This window comes from Nyctereutes procyonoides, unplaced genomic scaffold (genome assembly GCF_905146905.1).
Source record: "Nyctereutes procyonoides isolate TBG_1078 unplaced genomic scaffold, NYPRO_anot_genome, whole genome shotgun sequence".
NCBI classification, from domain to species: domain Eukaryota; kingdom Metazoa; phylum Chordata; class Mammalia; order Carnivora; family Canidae; genus Nyctereutes; species Nyctereutes procyonoides.
This window is the reverse complement of record NW_026575133.1, coordinates 23815411-23837927: the sequence shown is the minus strand read 5'-3', so window position 1 is coordinate 23837927 and position 22517 is coordinate 23815411. Positions and strand designations below refer to the sequence as shown.

Below are 22517 nucleotides of genomic sequence, written 5' to 3'. Positions count from 1 at the left end.
TGCCTCCACATCTGCCTGGTGATAAGCAGCAGTGAGTGCCACAAGCCCTTGACACGTGTAAGCTCGGTTTGTGCACACCTCCAGAGCCCTGGTTTAGAGACCCCAGGAACCTGCTAGAAAATGGAGTCTGACATGGGGATCGTAGGGCTCTGTGCATCCTTATGACTACTGGCTTATGTCGTTCATGGGCTGCCTTTATAAACGCCAGGGTTCAAAGGGATTGCTGACTTTCTTTATAAATTGGGCCCTGGTACTGGTGAAAGGAAGTCTTGGGGGTATTGGCCATCACATGGACATAGTATTCATTGACTTGGCATAGAGCAAAACTTTCCATCCAGCTTCTGGATGTTTATTCTGCTTATTATCGAACACCTAGGTATTTGGAAATGTCCAGAATTTTTTTTTTTTTTTTTTGCACTGTGGAAACCAAACATCCAGGTGACAGCCTGGGTCTTTGGCCTTTCACCTTTCACCAAGGTGTTTTGGTATCGTATCAAACTAAATCTACATTCCCAGTTGTCACCTGAAGATAGCTGGAGTTTAGACATGCATCTTGGAAGACTTAGGTAGCAGAGGAATTCTGAAAAAACCTGTCTGGGCCACCTTTGGTCTTTGTGACCACGGGTGTGGAATGTTTGTGGAATCCACTTTTTGTATTAGGAGCAAAAGAGTTTAGGCCATTCCCTTCAATCTGCTTTGTTTCAGTATTGAAATGTTATTTTTACAAGTCTTTAGTGAACATAGTTTTGAAGCCTCATGCTCTCTAATTCTGTTCCTTGGCAGATGAAAAATAATGATGAATTCCACAAAGATTTGGCCATGGGCAGGAATGAGAAGAAAGGACTGTGCATGTGGCCGCTGGTGCAGGATTTCTCTCCTCCCTGGCCCTCGTGCTCAGTCTGCCAGAGTTCCAGACACGGTGGTTTTGCAGCAGAGCGGTTACTACTGAAAAGGGGAGGTGGGGGGTGGGGAGCAGTTTTATTTTACTTTTTTGTCAACTGTGTGATTTCTGTTTAAATGCAAAAAGTGAAAATGAGAAAAAAGTCAACACATGCGTAATCCTACCACTTCATTATGTAAAATGTACTGCTAACAGTTTAGTACATTTTTGTTCTGATTTTAGATATGTTTAGACAGTCATGCTTATAAATTCAGGGCTGTAGGCACCTGTAGGGTTGTGTGTGTGTGTATTTCTATAAAACAGGATCCTGAATACACTTCTTTTTAATCCCACGTATTTCCCCCATCCGCCCTCCCCCCCCCCCCCCCCCGCCCCATGTAGCAATAACTACTAATGATATCTTACCAGGTTGAATTTAAGAATACCTTGCTCTTTTTAATGACTGTATGCTATTTTGTTGGAATGAATTAAGTACACATTAGTTCATATAGGATGAGCTGTATATTATTAATGACTCTCTTCCTGATGGGTTCATTTTTGCTGTTACAAACAGTGCTCGAAGCAACAGTCTTGTTCATGTGCCTTGAAGTAATCCTGCTGTTTTCTGTGTAGGCTAGATTTCTAGAAGTGGAATTAACTGAGTAGAAAGAAAAAAAAATGCGTTGCTAATTTTAATAGGCCCTGCCAAATTATTTTACAGGGAGGTTTTTCTCTCTGTTCCTGTTCTCAATTTGAGTCTCTGTCTCCCTACACCCTCACTAAGTACTCAATGACGTGGATCTTCCTAATTTTTGTTAATCAGCTGGTGAATAACAGTGTCTCATTATTGTTTTAATTTGCATTTCCCTGATTGTTAATGAGGTGAAGCATCTTTTCATATGTTTATTGGGGATTTACGTTCCCTCTTCTGTGAAAGCAAAGAAGTGCCTTCTACCAAACTGGGACCTAACTGGAAGAAGGATTGTTGCACTAAGAAGATGAGGCATATTAAAAAAAAAATATATATATATATATATTGGAGAGGACGTCTTATGTTTTTGTTGGAAGGATAGAGTCTTTAGGTTGACACTGAATCGTGGTATGGAGATGGAGAACTTAGAAGAGAAACTCAAGAAGTCTTTGAGTCTTTGTTCCCCATCTTGATAGAGTTACTGTTTGTACTCTTTGAGCTTGTCATTAAGCAACCACTAATTAATGGTAGGATATCCCCTGTGAAAGTGTCAGACATTCCCACTGTTGGCAGCTTCGAAGGGCGTCCATTTGGAAAATGCCACAGCTCATAAAATTTGGGACTGGTGGTATGTCAAGTAATCAAATACTGGAACGATGGTGTAAGAAAATAAATATTAACAGCATCGCATGGGGCAGTATTGATCGAGTACCAAGGTCTCTGAAAGGGCAGAAGCACCTTGTTTGGTAAATGTGTCTCTCATTGTGAAAGCATTTTATAAATGTTAACTTATTAATATTTGTAGTGCATCTCCAGGAAGTAAATAATATTCAGGGAGTGCACGCTCTTGAGTGGGGAATCTTATGTGGAATGCCACAGCCCCGACGAGAGATTGGATCTGACCATATGATGCCCTGGGGTTAAAAACAGCAGTGGTATGCCGAGCGGCATATGCCAAGATTTAATGTCTTGGGCAGAGGCAGACGATGCCCTCCCTGGGCAGTTCAGGTTCAGCTCCATTTGGAATGCGCTGTGTGCCAAATCTGGATCCAGGCGCAAGAAAGACATTGACAGTTTGGATGGGGTCCAGAGACAGGCACTAGTCATGATTAAGGGCTTACGGGCATGACATTTGAGCGGGGGCTCAAAGAACTGAATATTTACAGCAGGGCTAAATGGTGGATTACGTGGCTTGGTGACGTTAGGGCCTGCGGCTTCATCCCTAAGTTACTCTCCGTGTGATTAGCTCTTCAGAGTCCAGGAAAGTCCCATTTCTGATGCCCCTGAGAGCTTAGAGAGGGAGGGTCTCAGTATGTGACCGTCTGCCTCAAGTTGAATCAAAGAGTTACTGCCAGCATCTTTCATGCTCTTAGCACACAGCCCCCGGGTAACACTCAGGGGGCCGGGATTTGGGCAGAGAATTCTCATTGCCCTGGAAGGCTTGGCAACCGTGTCTTCTTCACAGCGTTCCCTCTATATGCTGTGCATGCAAGGCTCATTCCTCCTAAGTGGAGACCTGGCCTCTTGGTTTGGTTCTCCTACAAGTCTACGGCCCGGCCATGAGCAGTGAGCACGTCTTCAATGGAGAGGACAGACTCTCTCCTTTGGGGTCTGATGCCTTCGGATTGAGTTTACCGCCAGACTTTTCGCCTGTGACAGCGAGAATGCACGTCCCATCATCAACCCCATCACATTCGATTGAAACAGTCTTCAGGGTTATTTATATAGGGGAGGCGGTGAGAAGGTAGCAGCAAGAACAAAGTGACTGTCTGCCCAGAACTCACTCTTCAGTGCTTGCACAAGAAGAGTCCAGCCCTCACCCCCGTGATCCTGCATAAGACCATCCGTGATGAGCAGTGGTCTCGGTTGAACTCAGCGTCAGGAACTGCCCTCTGTCACAGTGGCTCCCACAGAGCTGAACATCTGACGGGACACGAGTTGGGTGGTAACAGCCTCTGATAACCTCTTACCTCTGCTGGTGCCACTTTTCAACGTGGACAGCTGCTCTGCTCTCCCCCGTTTTTATCGTGGAGCATTCATGAGATGGTTTTCTTTATTCTCCAGTTCCTTGACTCACTCATGTGCTTGCAGAGGCTCTGCTGGCATTATCGGTTTTTATGTGATTAAGGCAGAAAACACTTGCAGTGCTCAGGGAATCATTCAGAAGGTCAGTTGAAATTCCTGAAATCATAGTTAAGACTAGTAGGGCCCTGGCTTTTTATTTTTTCTCTCCATTTCTTTAGAGTGCCTTGCCCAGAATACCTTTAAAACGTGATTTGGAGTTGGAGAACCGGCAAGATAAAATCTGCATTTTGACCTTAGTCAGGAAAAGTCATGCTTGCTTGAAAGTTTGAGTCTATTAAAATATTTTAAAAGCAAGGTGGGAATGTTAGAGTCTAGTCTGTTTGCATGTTGACAGAACTGTGGGTGGGAGTCACAATAACTTATTTTCACATATGCTGCTTATCTTTGAAAAGTCTCAAGGAGTTTGTAAGCAGATGGATATACAACTTAGGTTTCCTAAGGATTCATTGCTCCCATATTTGGAATTCTGAGTATATCTCTCAGGAATATGTAGCATCTATTTGGCCACTGCCAGAGATGGGAGGGACAGACCTTTGTTCCCAGTTGAGACTTCTCGAGACTTCTAGACAGCATCTGAGGGCCATGGGGAAAGAAATGACAGGCTTGCAAACTGGAAGGCTCGAGGAACAATACAGAATCTAGCTTGTGGGCTCCTTGGGAGAATCACATTTGCTAAGGCCAGATGGGGGTGCTCAGAGCAGTGCCTGGCATACAGTAGTGCTCATTGGTGTTGGCCCTAAGTGGATCATTGGTGCTATGGGGCCTGAAGGTACCTAGTAGTTGAACAACCTTTTAGCCCCTGTGCTCTGGGGCACTGATGGGTTGCAGGCTAATGTGAAGGTCCGGCCATTTGGTAGCTCCTGGAGGAACCCTCAAACCATGACGGTGACAGACCCACTCCACGCACTTACGTATCTAAACACATTCGTATCCCTTGCTAGACATTCACCTAGATGATAATGATCATTTTCCTTTGTCTCCATTCCGAGTACTCCGTATCTGAGGGCAATCTAGAATAAAGGTGATTCTTCTCTACCTTCCTTGTATCCCCCAGCTTCTGGTTAAATCAAGGAAGCAAAGCACCTGGTATTTTGTGCCAAGATTGTGAAATAAGCACCTTTACTTTGATCTTTGCAGGTACGAAACCAGCACTGGAGCCTTATTATGGAGAGCGTGGTCCCATCCGACAAAGGAAATTACACCTGTGTGGTAGAGAATGAGTATGGCTCCATTAATCACACGTACCACCTCGACGTCGTCGGTGAGTGTGCTTCTCCCAGAGGGGCGGCTGTACGCCAGCCTGCTATAGCCTGACTCCTTTGACATCCTGAAAGTGAGTCTTGTTTCTTCCCGTGGTTTAAGGAGAGTTGGTCTTTTTCCTTCTTTCTTAAATACAAGCTGTCATTTGAGGAGGATTGACAATGTTCTGTTTCCCGATGAGCCATGTTTTATGCATTTTGTGTGATCCTCTTAGTTTCCTCGTGTTGGTTTCATCTTGTGCAAAATGGACATGATATGAAATGTGCTGGTGTTCTGGAAGCTGAGATTTACTCTTAGAAATGTTGGTGTCTTCAGGGAAAGGGAATAGATGTGCTCTAGGAGAACTTTGTGGTTTGTCTTTTTTTTTTAAGTTCTTTATTTGAGAGAGAGTGAGAGATTGAGTGCAGGGGGCAGCGGGAGAGGGAGAGAGAATCTTCAGCAGACTCCACGCAAAGTGTAGAGCCCGATGTGGGGTGCAGTCCCACGCCCCTGAGATTGTGACCTGAGCCAAAACTAAGAGTTGGATGCTTAACCTACTGAGTTACCCAGGCGCCCCTAGAACTTTGATTTTTAAAAGAAAGACAACATGATCTAAAGAAGGGCAATTGTACTAGCCAGCTGCAGAGTAAAGGGGAAGGTATCACGATCCCTGAGCTCATAGCTGGCTGGAGGAAGGTCAGTGTCAAGGCGCCCTTCACTTCCATCAGAAGGAAGTCATTCAATACTGTAGGTTCAGCATTTGTTCCTAGAAACGATGTTTTCTGTGAAAAGGGAACTGTTATGTGGGCTTGTGAATACCTTTTTATCTAAGTGCTCAGATAGGGAGACTGTTTTAATTAAATACCTTAGGACCACATAGCCTGTTGTCCTGCTATACATACTTCTTCCTGTCTCGCCTATTGTGATGGGTTTTGTTGTAACTGATAAAGAAAGGATGTTTCTCTGTCATGTTGGAGGGTTGGTGATACGTAGGATGTTTCTTACTGCTGCAGGAATGGTGGACTAAGGTCTTTTCTTTGTATAATCCATTTTTTTCTCTGTATTGTCATCTACCTGGACTCTCAGAATCACCATCAGAATCACCACTTGACCTTGAGTCCTGGATGGGGGTTAGCTAACCAGTTTGTCCTTCTCCACTTGCACTTGCAGATTGTCAGCTCCTGCTAACGTTCTCCACTCCAGGCTCTCCCTGCTGGATTTTCCCTGAATGCAACCCTATGTAACTCCACAGATTTGTGCCCACCCACCATGTCTATGAACAAAGGCTTTCCTCCATCATTTTCTATGCATGGATCCCTACCATTATTTCATATGTGGGCATGTCGTCTCCTTCAAGAAACTATAAACTCTTTGAAGAGAGGCTCCACAGCAATTTGAATTTCCCAAAAAAACCATTAAAAAACCTTCCAAAAGCTTGATTAACCAATTACATAGACTTTGGTTAAGTGAAGTTTTAGGTTAACTGAAAATTAAATGGAAAACCATTTTGATTGTCTATCGTAAGTCAAATGAAATCCATAAGAAACTCTTCGAAAACATGAGATCGTGTTCATTTCCATGTGTATATGAGGATTCAGTGAAAAGAGTATTTGTGACATTTTATTTTTGTTATTCAGGAGCCTTAATGTGAAATTTGGTAGCCTTGACATTATGTAGATCCTGTGGACATTCATAAAAGACTGAGTTTTGGAACATTCTTTTTGCACAGAGATGTTTGTGGAAGGTTTCTTAGTGGGAATTACTATGTACAGATATTTTACGAATCAGACAGAAAGAAGTAACACTCAAATATGAGAAGAGAACAGTGAACATTTATGTTGGCATTGACGTGCCATAAATCTATTGATGAAGCACACAACGTGGAGTTCACATTAGGCCTCACATCTTCTGAATTTGACATCAGAGTGTTTCTATTTAAGGAAAAAGAGATTTGGGGCTAAAAGTTCTAAACACTTAAATTTGAAACTAAGTAATTGATCGTGTGAATAAAATAATTGTGTTGTAGCAGTCGGCGGGGATTCTGGCTGTGGATAGGTCCACAGATTGTTCCCTGGGATTGGTTGGGGACCGTTCCAGGAATCGGGAGTCGGCTGAGATGCCGTCTCAGCCAAGGGCTCTTGCTCATAGCAGGTTTTAGGTTGAGTTGTTATGTAAAACATTCAAAAGCCCCTCACCCACCTCTCCTTTGAGCTTTCTGGCAGCTCATCTCTGTGAAGCCCTGAAATCTCTCTTACAGTTTAGGGCTGGATTTGAATCGGGCTGCTGAATAATGGAATTGTGCTGTCTAATGTTAATCCCCTGGCAATCAGTCTTGTTGAAAAGAGCGAATGATTCAGTGGTGTAATGTAGAGGGAGCATAGAGCGTATGGAGTAATGCAGAGAAAGGCCCGATTATGTCACAGATTTGGGAGATTGCCCAGCCAGACGTGAGCCAATAATGACACAATGCTGGTTGGGAATATCCATTAAAGCTCAACCCCTAATAATTTTCCAAGCCTTGAACCTTCTTTATAAATAGAAGCCAAGAGTCAGTGGAGTATAAGACATTTTCAGGAGAGATGGAGGTGTGAAATACTCTCATCTTTGCTCAAAACCCCAGTAATTGCTTTGAGAAGCACTAATAAAATAAGAATTGAGTCAGCTCGAGAGCCTCATGCAGACTTACAGGGTTGGCAGGCGGGCGTTCTGAACATCTCAGCAAGTGGCAACAAAAGGGATTCGGGCTTGAACCACGATTTTCTGGTGGCCCACAGTCCAAGGGTGATACACCGCCACGTGATAACAAGCTTCCCAGCTACAGCTGTGTTTCACAGAAAATCAGAGACTCTATCCCAGTGAAAGTGAGGTCCTGCTCTCGTTCACATTCTTCGAGGGTTTATTTTTGTTGCTATGATACATAGATTGGCGGTTCAGATATTACGAAGCATCAAAATGGGTGAGATCTTTTTATTGAGATTCTTCCTTGGAAAGGCATTCCCATAAGCACTTTAATGTAAAAGCCGTGTAATTTAAGTGACATTCTTGTGTTCTGGAATTAAACAGCCAGCCATTGTTGGGTGTGAGGGAAATGCTCTCGTTTATGGGAGCCCTTTTAGGAGCCTTGCTTGCTTGATCCTCATTAAAATTGACACCATTACTTTTCAGCCATTTACTTGCAAGGGAAAATTAGTGTGAAGCTCCGCATCTCAGTAATTGTGACTGTAATAAAACAGGCTCCCCCGAAAGAGCTGGCTCCGGGAGGTGGCGAGTCTTGGCCATCGTTCATCAGCGAATGAGGCTGAAGTGTTGGATTCTGATTGCTGTGCCACCAAGAAGCCGCAACCTGGGACACGTCCCGTCACTTTTGGTGTCACCGTCCTTGTCTCTGCAGATGAGAAGGGGCCGAGACTCACCCAGCCTTCGCCAAATGCAGCCTGGTGTCCTGGGGAGAGTGGCAAGTCGGCCAGCCTGCATGCTGGGGCACCGAGTGAATTGTGACAAGTCGGTTAGCTTTTCTGAGCCTCTCTGTCCTCATCAGGGAAGTTGCAGTGATGGTACTTGGCTCATTCCTGTGATGGTGGTGTCTGTTTCCTAGGGGCTGCTGTGACAAGTGAGCACACACTGGATGGCTAAAACAACGGAAGTTTATTCTGTCTCTGTTCTGGAAGCCAGACATTTGAAGTCAGGGTGTCAGCGGGGTGGGTTCCTTCTGGAGACTCTGGGGCTGGCGGGGGCGGGGGGGTCTGTTTCACGCCTCTTCCCCAGCTTCTGGTGGCTGGTGCCTGCCCTCGACTTGTGGACATGACACCCCAGTCTGTGCCTCCCTCTTCCTGTGATCTTCCTGTCTGTGTGTCTCTTACAGGGACACCTGCCATTGGATTTAGGGCCGCCCTCAATCTGGATGGTCTCATCTCAAGATCCCTAACTTAGTTACAAACACCTTCTTTCCAAATAGGGTCACATTCCCAGGCTCCAGCATTAGGATGTGGACTTATCTTTTTTTTGGGGGGGGGGGCACAGTTCAACCCACTATAACGGTTATGAGGAATCTGTTTGTGTTACCAGATTTAAAAAAAAAAAAAAAGCACCAAATTGGCATCAGGTGGCCGACAACATATATCTGGTTTTCTCCCTTCAAATCTGGACTCTGGAGAGTTAGAAGGCATTTTTGTTTTTTTAAAGACTTTATTTATTTGAGAGATAAAGAGAAAGCTCAGAGGGAGAGGGAGAGGCAGGCCAGCGGGGAGCCCGATATGAGGCTCACCCCAGACCCCGGGACCATGATCTGAGCCCGAAGGCAGATGCTTAACCAACTGAGCCACCCAGGCACCCCTAGAAGGCATTTTTAATAGCTTTTATTAGACTCCATCAGAAGTTTTGTTAAGTAAACTAAAGGCCATGTTGGGACCGACAGAAGGGGCCAGTGGCTGCCGTTCACGTGTCCTGCTAGATTTACACCTTTGGTTAATGTGGTGGTCAGGGCCACCCCAGGACCCATCTGGTCACAGAAGAGGATTGTGGCATTTGAGAGTTCCAAGTTCCTGAAGCTGACCTCCACCCTCCCCTCTCACCCTACTGATAATTGAGGAACATCAGGTTTAGGGTGGGGGGGGGCAGGATGAAGGATTTATTTGCCAAGGACTTAACACCAGAGCCAGGGCCTCCACCTGAGTGTCCTGGAAACCTAGATTAATGCTCCGTGCACCTCACATGAAGGTCTCTGTTTTAGGTGTCCTGTGCTGTGGACCAGCAGGGACCCCTGCAAGACACTGAAAAGAGTGCTGCTGTTACCCCGCCCCATGCTCCAAACAACAGAGAGAGAGAGAGATGAAAATATTTAATGGACCGGTTGCTCCTCCTCCCTCATAGAGACCCTTTGGCTTTGATTTATGAACTTTTTCTCCCTTTGGAGGCTCCAATTCGGGAATTCCAGAGACCATGAGATAATTTTTAGCTTTTCACCTGGCATTGGCTATTGCAGGGCAGAGTGCAGGGGAGGTTGGAAACAATGGCTCCGGATTTGCTGAGGCCGGCTATGCCTTGTCCTCTATCAGTCTGACTTGCAGAGGTTTGTCCTTCCCGGGACGAGAGCTGTAAGCACCAGACCAGGTCTCAGTAGATGGTTGGGAGCCAGTCAGCGGCCAGGCATCCCTCTGGCTGGGTCGGGGTTCCTCAGGCCTCCTCACCAGCCCTGACTTGCTCAGTGGCAGACCAGCATGGTGCTGTTGACTAGTCCTTGACAAAAATCTGCTGTAACTGGGCCCTGGACATGATGGGACGGAGCCTGAAAGCACGAAGGAATCTGTCCCGGTGCTAACCCACCCCTCTGGTGTGTGCTCACCAGGAATGAAGAGTCTTTTATTCCAAGCACAGATTGAGAAGCCTGGCTGTGGGGTTGACACCTGGCACTGAGCTTTTGGCAGCCCATCCTCAGTGGGAGAAGGAGAAATTGCATAAATTGCTTACTGCTTGGGGCAGCCTCTGTCCTGCAAAGACAAAGCCTCCAGTGTGATCCCTGAGCAGAAGAGGGGCTGATGCAGGTTAGAGCCCCTCGAGCCACACTTCTCCAGGGTGAAATTTGGTTTCTTTTTTTTGGTGGTGGGCGGGGGGGAGGAGGGGTTGGAACAAAGTCACATTTAAGTAAATGAAGATGTGGAGGCCTCATTAATTAACTGGTTGTTACTGAAACTGTCAACATTAGGATCATGCCTGTTCACTCGCTCCTCACGGAAGACACCTGTCTGTCCTAGTTTCTGTCACACCAGGGCTTCGAGGCAGAGCTTTTGTTTCTGTCTGATGAGGGGTGGCCGTGATGGTGTAGATAGTGTTACACTACATGAAACCGTGCACCCAGAGATTTTAACGCCTGGAAGCCTTGACTCTCATGATCAAGAGTTGCCACACTTGTGCATTTCCCTGGCATCCACCAGCCTCAGCTCCACAGAGTCCCCGACAGTTCTGCACCTGAAGCCTCTGGTCCTAGAGGTTTCCTGGCCAGGCCTTATTCATCTTCTTGCTGCCAACTGATTCTTTCCCTTTCTTGCTCTGTGTTTAAGACTTGGTGTGTTTACCCTGATGTTGGACCTGTATGCCATCTCTATAGAGTTGTGAAATCTCATTTGGGGGGGTAGATTGAAAGCCCCCTTGTTGACACTGGGTTGGGGTACCATGCCAGGTAATAGGTGCCAGTGAGTGCTAAGTATGTAACCTTGTTTAGTTACCTTAGAATCAAGGGATTGGGCAGGATTGAGTAGGAAGCAAAGTCCTGCTGCTGCTTTAGTGGCTCCAGAGCCATTTCTCCCTTTTTTCCCCACTGGAGCCACTGTGTCAACCCTCATGGGACTCCACCCCTTTACTAGAAGCACCTCTAGAGGTTTCTCATGGGAATTACATGGTGGAGGGGGTTCCCATTCCGTTTCCAGCTTGGGTAGTAGCTCCGCGACCTTGGAAGGTGTGGAACCTCTGAGCCTCAGTTCTGTAAAGTGGGGGGAATGACCTTGTCCCACTGTGGGGTGGGGTGCGGTGAGGTAGTAGGGGGCAGTGCTTTTAAATAGCAGAACCACGTGATGGATTGTTAGCCACTCCCGTTAGGTGGTCCCGTATCTCCTCTTGGATCCCTAGGCTGAGGCACCTGCACTCAGCGCAGCCCTGGTTAAAGGAAGTGGTCTGTCCTCTTCTTTCCTCCGGGACAGAGATTTCAAAACTTCCTTTGAGCTACTGTTTAATGAGCAGATTTTTATACCTGTTTCACAACAGGGATTCCAGGGGCAAAAGCTGGTCAGTGAGTGGCTACGTCACTCCAGATGTACTGACCGGCAAATAAGTGCTTTCCCAAAGGACCAAAACCAGCCAGAAGTTTCCTCCTGCCAGGCGCTGCGAGCAGGTGGTGTCTTGTGTGCTCGCACTTGAGGTTGGGGCCAGACACAAGCCAACGTGGACGGGGCATGTTGGAACCTTGCGGTGTCAGCAGTTTTGCCACGTTCCCTATAAGCCATCAATTGCCCTCTGCCCCGTAGTTGAGGAAGGAAGCCTTATTGATTGCTTGAATTTCTGGCAGGGGTCCCGGCCGAGGTGGCTGGGGAGAAGGCTAATATTTGATCGCTTGTCTCATCTTTGGCATTGAGTCTATGGTGTGGGCAAAGAGGATGTAGAAGTGTCACAGACCAGTTAGTGTCTTACAGGCTTTTGTAAGAAGATGGTCTCCCCCCCCCCACACACACACCCATACCTGGCGGTGGTATAGGTCGGGGCAGGGGCTGGACAGAAAGCTGCTGCTGTCCAAGAGTGGGCGAGTGGTCTTGGCATGAAAATGGAAGGCGCCGATTGTAGTCACGGTGCCCAGGATGAACTAGAACTTTCTGAAATTTCTATCCGTGTGCGCTGAGTTGGAAACATGAAGAAAAGCAGTTTAACATGTGACTTTTTTTTTCCTTAAAGATTTTATTTATTTATTTGAGAGAGGAGAGAGCACAAGCAGGGGGGAGAGAGGCAGAGAGAGAGGGAGAAGCAGGCTCCCCACTGAGCAGGAAGCCCGATGTGGGGCTCCATCCCAGGACCCCGAGATCATGACTTGAGCCGAGGGCAGATGCTTAACCGACTGAGCCACGCAGGTGCCACTAATGCGTGACGTATTTTTTAGAGCTCGTGGTTCTTAATCTGGTGACTCCTGAAGCAAGTCCTCTTCAGAGCTTCTCTCTAAACAGTTAATACAGCTTCAATTTCCAGTCACCTTTATAAGCCAGAGGACCCCGGTTGGGAAGTATTATGTCAACTTTCCTTAAAATGTGAATATAGAAATGCCGTGAGATTTTCTTTCTCTTTTCAAGGATACTCCAACCAGAGTGCCTTTATGGACTCCTCCTCCCTCAGAACAGCCCACTGCTGTGTGCCCTGACTTCGTGTTCGATATATTTTCACATCAAGGACCCGGGAGGCAGAATGACCTAGTATTGTAAGAAGAATGTGCTCCCAACCTAGGGAGCAGGCTTGATTAGGAAAGGGAGCTTCTGGAGTTCTGTCAACATCCTTCCACCATTCGTGACATCAACTGCAGGAGGAGGTGGGGAAGAGATGGCTGGGCACTGGGATTGTAATGGGATGATTTCTTGTTTCTCTTTCTGAGAAGAGAGAGGTGAGGAGGTGAGAACCTCATTGGCTTGAGCAGAGTACTCTAGAAGGGACTATCCATGTTAACTCTGTTGCTCTGATGAGCCCTTGGTCTATGAAGCAGCCTGTAGTTGGCCTAAGGGCTGGCAGGCAGTTGACTGAGACAGGGACTCTACTCATGTCATGGCACAGAAGACCCTAATACTGCCACAGTGAGATGATGATAGATAGGGATGGAGATTTCAGGATCTTTTTTTTTTTTTTTTTTTTTTTTTTGAGATTTTAATGTATTTATTCCTGAGACACACACACACAGAGGCAGAGACATAGGCAGAGGGAGAGGCAGGCTCTATGCAGGGAGCCTGATGTGGGACTCGATCCGGAAACTCTAGGAATCATCCCCTGAGCTGAAGGCAGATGCTTAACCGTTGAGCCACCCAGGTGTCCCGAGATTTCTGGATCTTGATAGAACTATGTTTTCTCTCTCTCCCTCAGAGCCTCCCCCTTAGAGGATTCTCTCACATAAGGATTCCTGTAGGAATCCTTTCCATCCCAAATAAGTGTATAGATCAACAGGTCAGATTGTGCCCCAGACATATTTCCCCTCATATCAGGTTGAAGGTGATATTTTGTAAGACAGGCACTGGATAGTATCTGGAAGGATCATTTGGCAGTTGTGCTTTCTTTGAAAAAAGAAGTCAAGTCCTTTTTTTTTTTTTTTTGAGAGCGAGAGAGAGCTTGAGCAGGTTGCGGGGGCAAGTGGAGGGGCAGAGGGAGAGAGAATCTTAAGCAGGCTCCATGCCCAGCACAGAGCCAAAAACGGGGCTCAACCTTCTGACCCTGAGATCATGACCTTAGCTGAAACCAAGATTGGACACTTAACCGACTAAGCCACCCAGGTGCCCCTAAGGGAGTCCTCATTATTTTTGGGTACTCTGGACTGGGGCTAAAAAGTAAAGGATTCAGTCCTTTGCAATTACATTTTGGCCAACAAAAAGAAAACCGTTCTGGGTATGAAACCATCACTGAATGTTCAGTAGGGAGTGGGCTGGGTGGCTTGAGGCATCCCAGCAGGGTCAGACAGTGAGAAGCAGGCAGAGCCTTTCGTGAGCTGGGTGACGATTTGGAAGCTTCTTCTTTAGGTGATGCTTACAGCGAGGAGTATCAAGAACCACTTCTATTTTCACTGAGTTTGCATCTAAGAAAACAAATGAGGTTTTACCGTTTGACTTCTCATGTAGTTTGTACTAATGGGGAGGCATTTCTTGTTTGCCCAGATGGCTGAAAGCTTTTACTTCTGCTTGAACCACCCTGGGGAGCAAAATAAAGCATCTAAGAGATTAGTGTGATAGATTTTTCTAGACTTCCTCTAGAAGGAAGGCGTTTTCATGGTGGAAGGTGATTAACTTGTGAACATTATTCTTGTAGACCTCTTTCCATGCCTGTACATGTTGATGATTTCATTCTTATTCGTGACCCATATGCTCTTTGGTCATGGAGATAGTATAATTTATTTAATCACATCCCCCCTGGGTGGGTGCCCAGGTTGTTGGCCAGTTACAAAAGAGGCCAGGTCCCTGGGTGGCTCAGTCGGTTAGGTGTCCACCTTCAGCTTCAGTCATGATCCCAGGGAAGTGGGATCCAGCTCTGCTTTGAGCTCCCTGCACAGCAGGGAGTCCGCTTCTCTGTCTCCCTCCACCGCTCCTCTGCTTGTGTGCACCTTCTCTCTCTCAAATAAATAAGTAGTATCTTTAAAAAACAAAAGCGAGGCTACCATGGCAGGCTTTGTGCACACCTATTTGTTGGCCACCTGGGTGACTATTTTTCTGGGATGGATTTCTAGAGGTGGATAACTGGATCCTTCTGATGTCAGTGAAACATTTTCAACCTGAAGAGCTTCATTTTCAGTCGTGCTGTCTTTGGGGGCTCCCCAGTGATTTGGTTTTTAGCTTCTTTGCAAATCATTTGAGAGAAAGTATTCTGATTTGGAGTCTAGCAGAAAGGTATGTTTAATTCCGGGACTTTAAAAAAACACTTCCAGCATGCTCTTCCCATGGAGGCAACCCAGTTCTGCAGACACCAGCTGATAATCGTACATTCCTGAAGGATGTTGCACCCCCCGTGGCAAGTGGCGGGGTGCTGAGGCCTTGTGCTGCGGCTCCCAGCGTGACCGCTCTCAGCTGTGTTTACCCCAGCGCCGTCGGAGCGCGCCTGGGGAGATTGACGTTTGAGTTTTACATCAGCGTGGAAGCCAGGCCCAGGCCCAAGACAGGGAGGGACTTTGTGCCGAGTCTTTGTGTCAGAACGGAGGAAAGCTCTCGGTAAATGCGACAAGATAAATACACGTGACTAATTGAGGAGGCAGGTTTTCCGTGACCCTGGAAATAGATCTTGTTCATTCTGTGATAGAGTCACCTTTGCCTTTTCTCCCCTTAAAAAAAAAAAAAAAAAAAAAAAAAGTGGCAAAGTATATATAACAAGATGTACCATTTCAGTCGATTTTGAAGGTGTAGTTTAGTGGCATTAAATACATTCACGTGGTTATACGACGATCACCACCGTCTATCCCCAGAACTTTCCATCGCCCCAAAGCCACATCTTATTTGAACTAAAGGAAAGGCACTTTTGAATCTAAACTTTGACATAACTTTGTGGTCACCTCAGAGTCTTCGGTTCTGGTTGAACTTTTGAAGGCACAGAGTTCAGGGTATGGTAAACATTTGGGGTGTAAATAACACACAGCCCTGCTGCTGTAATTTGCCCAAGAAGACCTAAATTGACACCCAGCTGGTAGAAGCCACTCAGGCCCCAGCCACATAATACAGTCTATGACATTAATTAGGGAAGGCACTTTGCCTACACCTGCTTTGGTCTTCCCAGGCCGCCCAGCCTCGGCCAGCACTTCACTCCGCTCTCCACCTCATCGAGCAAGCACAAAGGAATTAGTGGTGTTTTGCTTCTAGCATTTCACATGGTGCAGCCTCCATAAGTCACTGAGGGACTTCAGCGCTGGAGGGAAGACACTTTGGCTTTCCCCAAACCGGCTCGGTCTGCAGGCGTTGCTCTCTCTATAGGAAAAATGTGTATGTTTTGGGGGAAGCTGGATCCCCACCCAGCCCAGTTCCGCGAGACTTTCAGAGTCAAATGTCCAGGCAGGAGGAAAATGAGGCTCAGCAAAGCTTAGGACAGAGAAAGAGCAACAAACCAGTGACCCTCTGCAAAAAGGCATTTTTCCTTTTTCCTTTTTTTTTTTTTTAAAGTTATTCTGGGTGCTCAGTATCCCAGGCCACTCCCATCTGTTCTAGAAGGTGACAGGCCCAGAATATCAGCTACCAGCTACTTGGACTCTCTAAAAGTGTGCTACTTCCTCTTGTCTTGCATCCAGACCTTACCTTTTCCCACTGATCATTTTTAATTCTGACCTCCTTTTGTGCTAGTTTCTAGAGGCTGGAGGAAGTTTAGGGGAAACAAAACTCAGAACCCAACTAGATCTCTCCTGTCTGTGTTGAGTGCATTAGGTAGAGTCTTGACAAGGCAATGAACTCATTCTACTAATTGTAATTAGTGTGAGGTCTTTGGCAGGTTATTGGGCTCCTCAGACTTCAGAGGGCTTTGATCGCCTCTTGCTAACTGGTTTAGTGCGTTTTTATGCAACAAAAGCAACCACTACCTACTCTTTAGAAAACAAGCTAGGCCGGGAATTCTTTTAGAAAAAGATTTCTCCGTTGTTTTCACTTGTCCTCCAAATCGTAGAACGTTCTTTCCCTATTCAGTGCCTCGGAGTTGCTAAGAAACTGCCATTTTAGAGGAAGGGTAATTAAATTTTGATTTCAATTTAAGGACAGGGCAGACAAGGTTCTCTGCACTCCTTAAATGAATGGGTGCCCCAGAGCAGGAGACGTGCTCTTTCCAGATCAATACTGGGCACTCAGTGTGATTCAAGTCTCTTGGTGTTTGGCTGCTGAGAGAACGGCTTTGAAATGGTTCTTTGTGGCCAGCTCTGCTGAACTTTTGGGGAGAAATGCTCAGGAGACCAATGTGTGCTGGGAAACCAGCAACTCTGGGCTTGATTAATTTATAGGTGTAATTTAAGAACCCGGTCTCCTTCTGATCCCCGGGATGCGTATTTACTGAGCCTGTAGACATGAGGCCTCTCTGCTCCACGGACGTTTTTTATGGCCTTTGCTATGTCAGAGCAAAAGTTGTAGATCTCTTATGAGCCAAGCATATTATTATGTCCAGAGGAGGACTGGCATGTTATAAAGTTTCAGTGGTCAATTAACAAAGATTTATTCTTTGTCACTCAGGTATTTTTCTCTTGCTCAATAATTACCTCTTGGAACGAAGCAGGCTGCTTTGTGCCTGCTTTTTTCTGTTTGTGGCTCCCAGCTTCAGGGCAGGACTTGAGAGGGTCAGTCCTGAAATTTAGACTCGTAGCAGCTGGGCCTTCTGCTTTCAGAAAGTGGACTTGCTTGGAGCTCTTGACAAAAGGGACACACACACACACACACACACACACACAGAGAGAGAGAGAGAGAGAGAGAGAGAGAGAGAGAGAGAGAAATCTCAGGGGAGAGAATGTGTTTTTTAAAGCACTTCAGTCTGTGTTTACTACGCATCGATTCGGTGGAACCTCATTCCAGCAGGGCAGCCAACTTGCCCCATCGGCAGCAACCGCACCCTCTGGGCTTCTTTCCCTTCTGTCTCGAGTTGGAATTCGTGCAGGGGCCTGAGTGTCGCTCTTTTAAAGGTGTGCAGGCACTGTCCTCCTGCAACCTGCTTCGCTCACAGTGTGTGTTTTGAAACTCCAGTAAGTTCGCAGGGGTTGAGCTGCTTGTCAGCTTTTCTGCTTTCCATACATTTATTTCCCGGCCCCTGGAAAGAGAAAAATCTGTTTTCTATCAGATCTGAGAGTTAAACATGCCGTAGGAGAACCTTGCCTGAAACTGTCAAGGCTTCCTGGTGGAGAAGCTGTGATTTTTGGTATCATGAAGATGGCCGAGAGATGGGCCAGCTCGGAGTTTTATTTCATAATCCAGAGATAATTCATCGGCCTCTTCTTTTTATATCAGTTTGTTGCCCGGCGCATTGGGAACCTGAGGGGTTTGCTCTGCCCAGGGTCTGGGCATGTTCCAGGGGGAGCACGTTGGCTGTTGGGGTGGGAGTGGGGGTCGCCCATCATCACCACCCTGTTCCTGCTGTTTCCCAGGGGCCCCTGGGGAGCTGGCCACGGAGGTCCCACCCCCGTGCAGGAGCTGCCGCCTGCACCCTGCTCTCACCCCAGGGGTTCAGGACTTCTAAGTTCCGTCATCCCCTTACTGCTGATCACTGTTCTTTCGGGTCTGGCCGACCCCAGGGGAGCTTGATCGCCCAAGGATTTGAGAAGAGGCACACTGTGCTCTGCAGATGCTGGCATCCCGGGACCCTTTCCAAAATGTTTGGGGCCTGGTCTCTGACTTGTTTAAGGGCAGAGAATAAGGTTGCAAAGGAAATCAGAGCCTGATGTGGAGAAACGAAACATGAGGCCTACTGACTTTTTAAAAACATTTTAAATAACATTCTCTAAGGTTTCATTTTATACCGAAGGCAGCTGTAATAAGTTTTTGGAAGACGGTGTAAGGTTTCGATTACAGAGCAATCCGACTTGCAGTTTTTGTACCAAAAGTGAGAAAGGGCGGAGGGAGGGTGGGGGGTGGCTAAGAGGTTATTTTGTATAAGGTGAGAAAATTTGAAAGGGTACATTCAGGACTGCGAGCGGTAACATTTGGGAAGCTGTAATTTGCAAATGCAATAACATGAAACCATTGCAGGGGCCTTTTTTTGGGGGGGGCGGGGGGGATAGTCGGGATAGCAATGGCCTAACTTAATAACTGGAACGTAGCAGCACGCTGACCACAAGTAAAACAAGGCTGCAGCTCTGTAGTGGGTCCTGCCAGTGTTGCCCCAGTGACTATGTTCCCTGCTGCAGGCTGGCGCAGGCCAGAGATGTCGGCGGTATGAAAGCACTCATTGTTCCCAGGGCATCATTATTTGGTATTACATGCACAATGTTTGCTTGTGAAACGATTTATTGGAAACAAGTATGTTTAAGAAGGAGAACTTGGTTTGAAATTCAGTTGATCTGGCTTATGACATTTAAGATTTTATAGTACCTTTGTTTCTAAGAATAAATGCTGAGGTCCACTGTAAATATTTATCTTAAAACACACCAACTCGCACACACAAAACTGGAGAACCGAGCCAGAGAAGGAATTGATACTGAAAATTCACTTTTCTATGGGAAAGCGTAAACCACCTCAGTACGAGGTGTGTATAAAGGAGTGTTATTTTGTGAGCTTGGCCGGCAGCATCCAGCCCAGAGGACAGATTCTCCGCACCCCCCCACCCCCCCACCCCAACTGAGTCTCTTGGGAAGAGGCCTGGTGAGGATAGTTTGTGTGTGGACTTAACTCTGTTCTTCTCACGTGGATGGGGCTAGCCAGGATTAAACTGGACCTGTCCCTGCCAGCTGCAAGCCGGGTCCCCGGGGCATCCAGCTGGCTGCCAGACCAGACCAGGAGCGTCACTGTGGCCCATCTCAGGGATGGCGCGTCAGCCGAAGGGTGAGAGGCTTTCTGGTGATGTTCGAAGGGATCCTAGCTTTGAGATTTTCTGCCCACAAAAGTAGGACTTCTGGGTTCTCTGCTCAGCCTACAGGGTAATGTCGGGCAAATGAATGACTTCTCTGGAGGCTCTGAAATCTTTATCTTTTTAATGTGAAAGTGTAGATGTCTGTAAAGTGATGGGAAGTTCTGGAAGGAAAGGTGCTAAGGGTAACCCACTAGCTTGCTTGCTTTTCTTTTTTTTCTTTTCTTTTTTCTTTTCTTTTCTTTTCTTTTCTTTCTTTTCTTTCTTTTCTTTCTTTCTCTTTCAAGTTTTTAAAGACCAACAGGCTTTTGCAATAATATCAATTTGCACATGGTTTGGCTTGTGTCCAACAAATTCCACTAAATGATATTTTAATCTGAAAAGCCCAAATATAGAAGGGTTTAGATATCTATCATTCTAATCTGCTGTTTTCCAGCCCAGTGCATGGGGATACTCAGGTACAGGGTGGAGGCATCCTTGGAGTGTTGGGTTGGCTGAGATCTTCTTTCCTTAGGTCATTTTTTAAGGTGGAGGTTAAAGGCAGTGGGATCTGCAGGGTGGGGAGATAGATAGGGAGGCTGGCTTGTACATGCAGGTACGTGGGGATGGGATGATACATTGGTGGGTGGCTGGCTGACTGGTTATGTGTGGCTCTTGACCCAACTGCCACATGGGAAGATGGCAGTTGGCTTGTGATTCTAGTGCCTTTGTGGACAGGATCACGCAGCAGGCTGGTCTGTTAGCAGATTCTTGAGGACTCTGGTGTGCGGTTTCTCACGTCCCTTGACGTGGCTGCCTCTACAGGATTTTTGTAGAGACCACCTCTAAACCAGAGAGGAACTTTTTTTAGGTGTAAGACAAGAGGTGTCGTTTGTTGAGAACTTTTTGCCTAGAGAGAGAGAGAGAGGCAAGGCAAGCAAGGGTGGGAAGTCATTGCTAGCATACCCTCTATGGGGCTTCCTTGAACATGGCCTAGAGCACCACCAGGATTGGGGAATTGGTGTCTGGTTGTGTTTCTTTCAGTGCCACATCCAAATAAGGATTGTCTATTTGTGCATCTAGCATTTGGCAGATGGTAACACATAATATGTATCAAGGAGATGAATGGGTGAATGATGAATAAAAAGAATGAATTCCATAGTAAGGAGATGAATCCACTTGTTGAAGTCAGGCTGTTCATAACCTTGAGCTCCATCTTTCAGTTTTTCTTTTCAAAGCAAGAAACGGAGGTCTTCTCCTAGCAGCTTAGAGATATTTCTGGAGACACCGTGTATGGGAGCCATCGTGGTGTTCAGAGTGCCCTAAATCTTGTCCCCTGCCCTCCATGTTACGCTCATGGTCAATGGGAGTCTCTGATGTTATGCCACGTGGGACAAATAAAGGGGCCCCCTTTCCCCTGCCATTTGTCTTCTCGATCGTCAAAATAACATCTTTCCCCTTGTTCGGTAGGTGGCCACAGACAACCAATAACTTGAGATATCAGAAGTTCTTCTCTCTGTTTTCTAAATAAGTATTCTTTTTTACAAGGGTCGCGCTCCAGCAGTCTCCTTTGAAGTCGGTTTTGTTATGCATTGGGCCGCAGTGTTATTTCAAAGGAGTCAGCCAGCAGACTTGAGGCCTTTTTGGCTTATGTTCACGAGCAGCCTTCTGGACAACACAACTTATTTATTCGTCTCCCCCCTTCCCTCCCTCTCTTCCCCAGAGCGATCGCCACACCGGCCCATCCTCCAAGCTGGGCTGCCGGCAAACGCCTCCACCGTGGTCGGAGGCGACGTGGAGTTTGTCTGCAAAGTTTACAGCGATGCGCAGCCCCACATTCAGTGGATCAAACACGTAGAAAAGAACGGGAGCAAATACGGGCCTGACGGGCTGCCGTACCTCAAGGTTCTCAAGGTGAGGACTTTCTGAATCTGAAGAGACCCACGCCTGGGGTCTCCGCTGTGGACCTGGGGACAGGTTCTTTGATTTCCTGTCGGATCTGTGAGAAGATGATTCTCTTTCTTGGACCGGCCAGGAGGGAGTGTGTTAGGGAATTAGCGGATTATTGGGCTCACTGGTTAAAATTGCAGCAGGGAGCTCTGGGGTGGTGGAGGGGCTATTAAAGTGGGGGTCAGGATAATTCAACTGTCCGGCAAGACATGCAGACTTAGTGGCCCATCCATAAAAGTGGGGATTGTGATGCCGTTCCCCCCTACGGGGCGGCTGTGCAGAGTCCACCGGATGGCATGCACTGGGAGACCTCTGCAAACTTGAGGCACGGTACCAGTGTCTACTGTTAGGCCGATGTCGCCTTCATCCAATGTCAGGCTCAAACTGGAGCAGCCACCGGTCAGAAATGATTTACATTTTACTTTTAAAAGAAATCTTTTAGCCTTTGAAATGGACTCACATGTGGCTTAGACGATAAACTTGAAGAAAATGTTCTTGCACCGGTGAAATGTTGAACAAGGAAACTTTCTTTCTCCTGGTATTTCTTATTTGGTTCCTTGCAAATTCCCATTTAAGAGGGGCCTTGGTGATCACATCGGCCTCTTTAATTTTTAGATCTGTCTTGCTCTTCAGGACGGTGAGAGCAAGCAGCAGCTAAGTCCGTACAGCCTCTTCTTAGCCACTGCCTGCCACGTCTGCTGCATCTAGGTGCTCGTGGAGAACGTCCTTTAAAAGAACCGTCTTCCAGTAAAACCATAGGCAGCTCCACTAAAAACTCTCAACCAATGAGGTATTCTTCTCAGCTGAGAATGCCGATGATCAAAAGAGCTGGAAAAAGAGGACCAGCTTGCTAGGTATTGAGTACACCGTTCCATCCCTCTCCACTGGGTCACTTCCATTGCCATCAGTTGGCATATTTTGTTCTATCGAAACCCACAACCCTTGAAGGCAGCTGTTTAG

The 22517-nt window shown here is 46.7% G+C and overlaps 1 protein-coding gene across 5 annotated transcripts in view; it reads left to right on the top strand.

Moving 5' to 3' along the window:
- The window catches only part of FGFR2 (fibroblast growth factor receptor 2), a 102787-nt gene that overhangs the window by 42642 nt on the left and 37628 nt on the right, over positions 1-22517 (top strand). For all 5 annotated transcript variants that reach the window (XM_055345946.1, XM_055345945.1, XM_055345948.1 and 2 more), the window contains 2 exons: positions 4794-4917; positions 21331-21521. In XM_055345946.1, coding sequence (XP_055201921.1) covers positions 4794-4917; positions 21331-21521 — 315 coding nt within the window. The remainder of the gene's footprint in view (positions 1-4793; positions 4918-21330; positions 21522-22517) is intronic.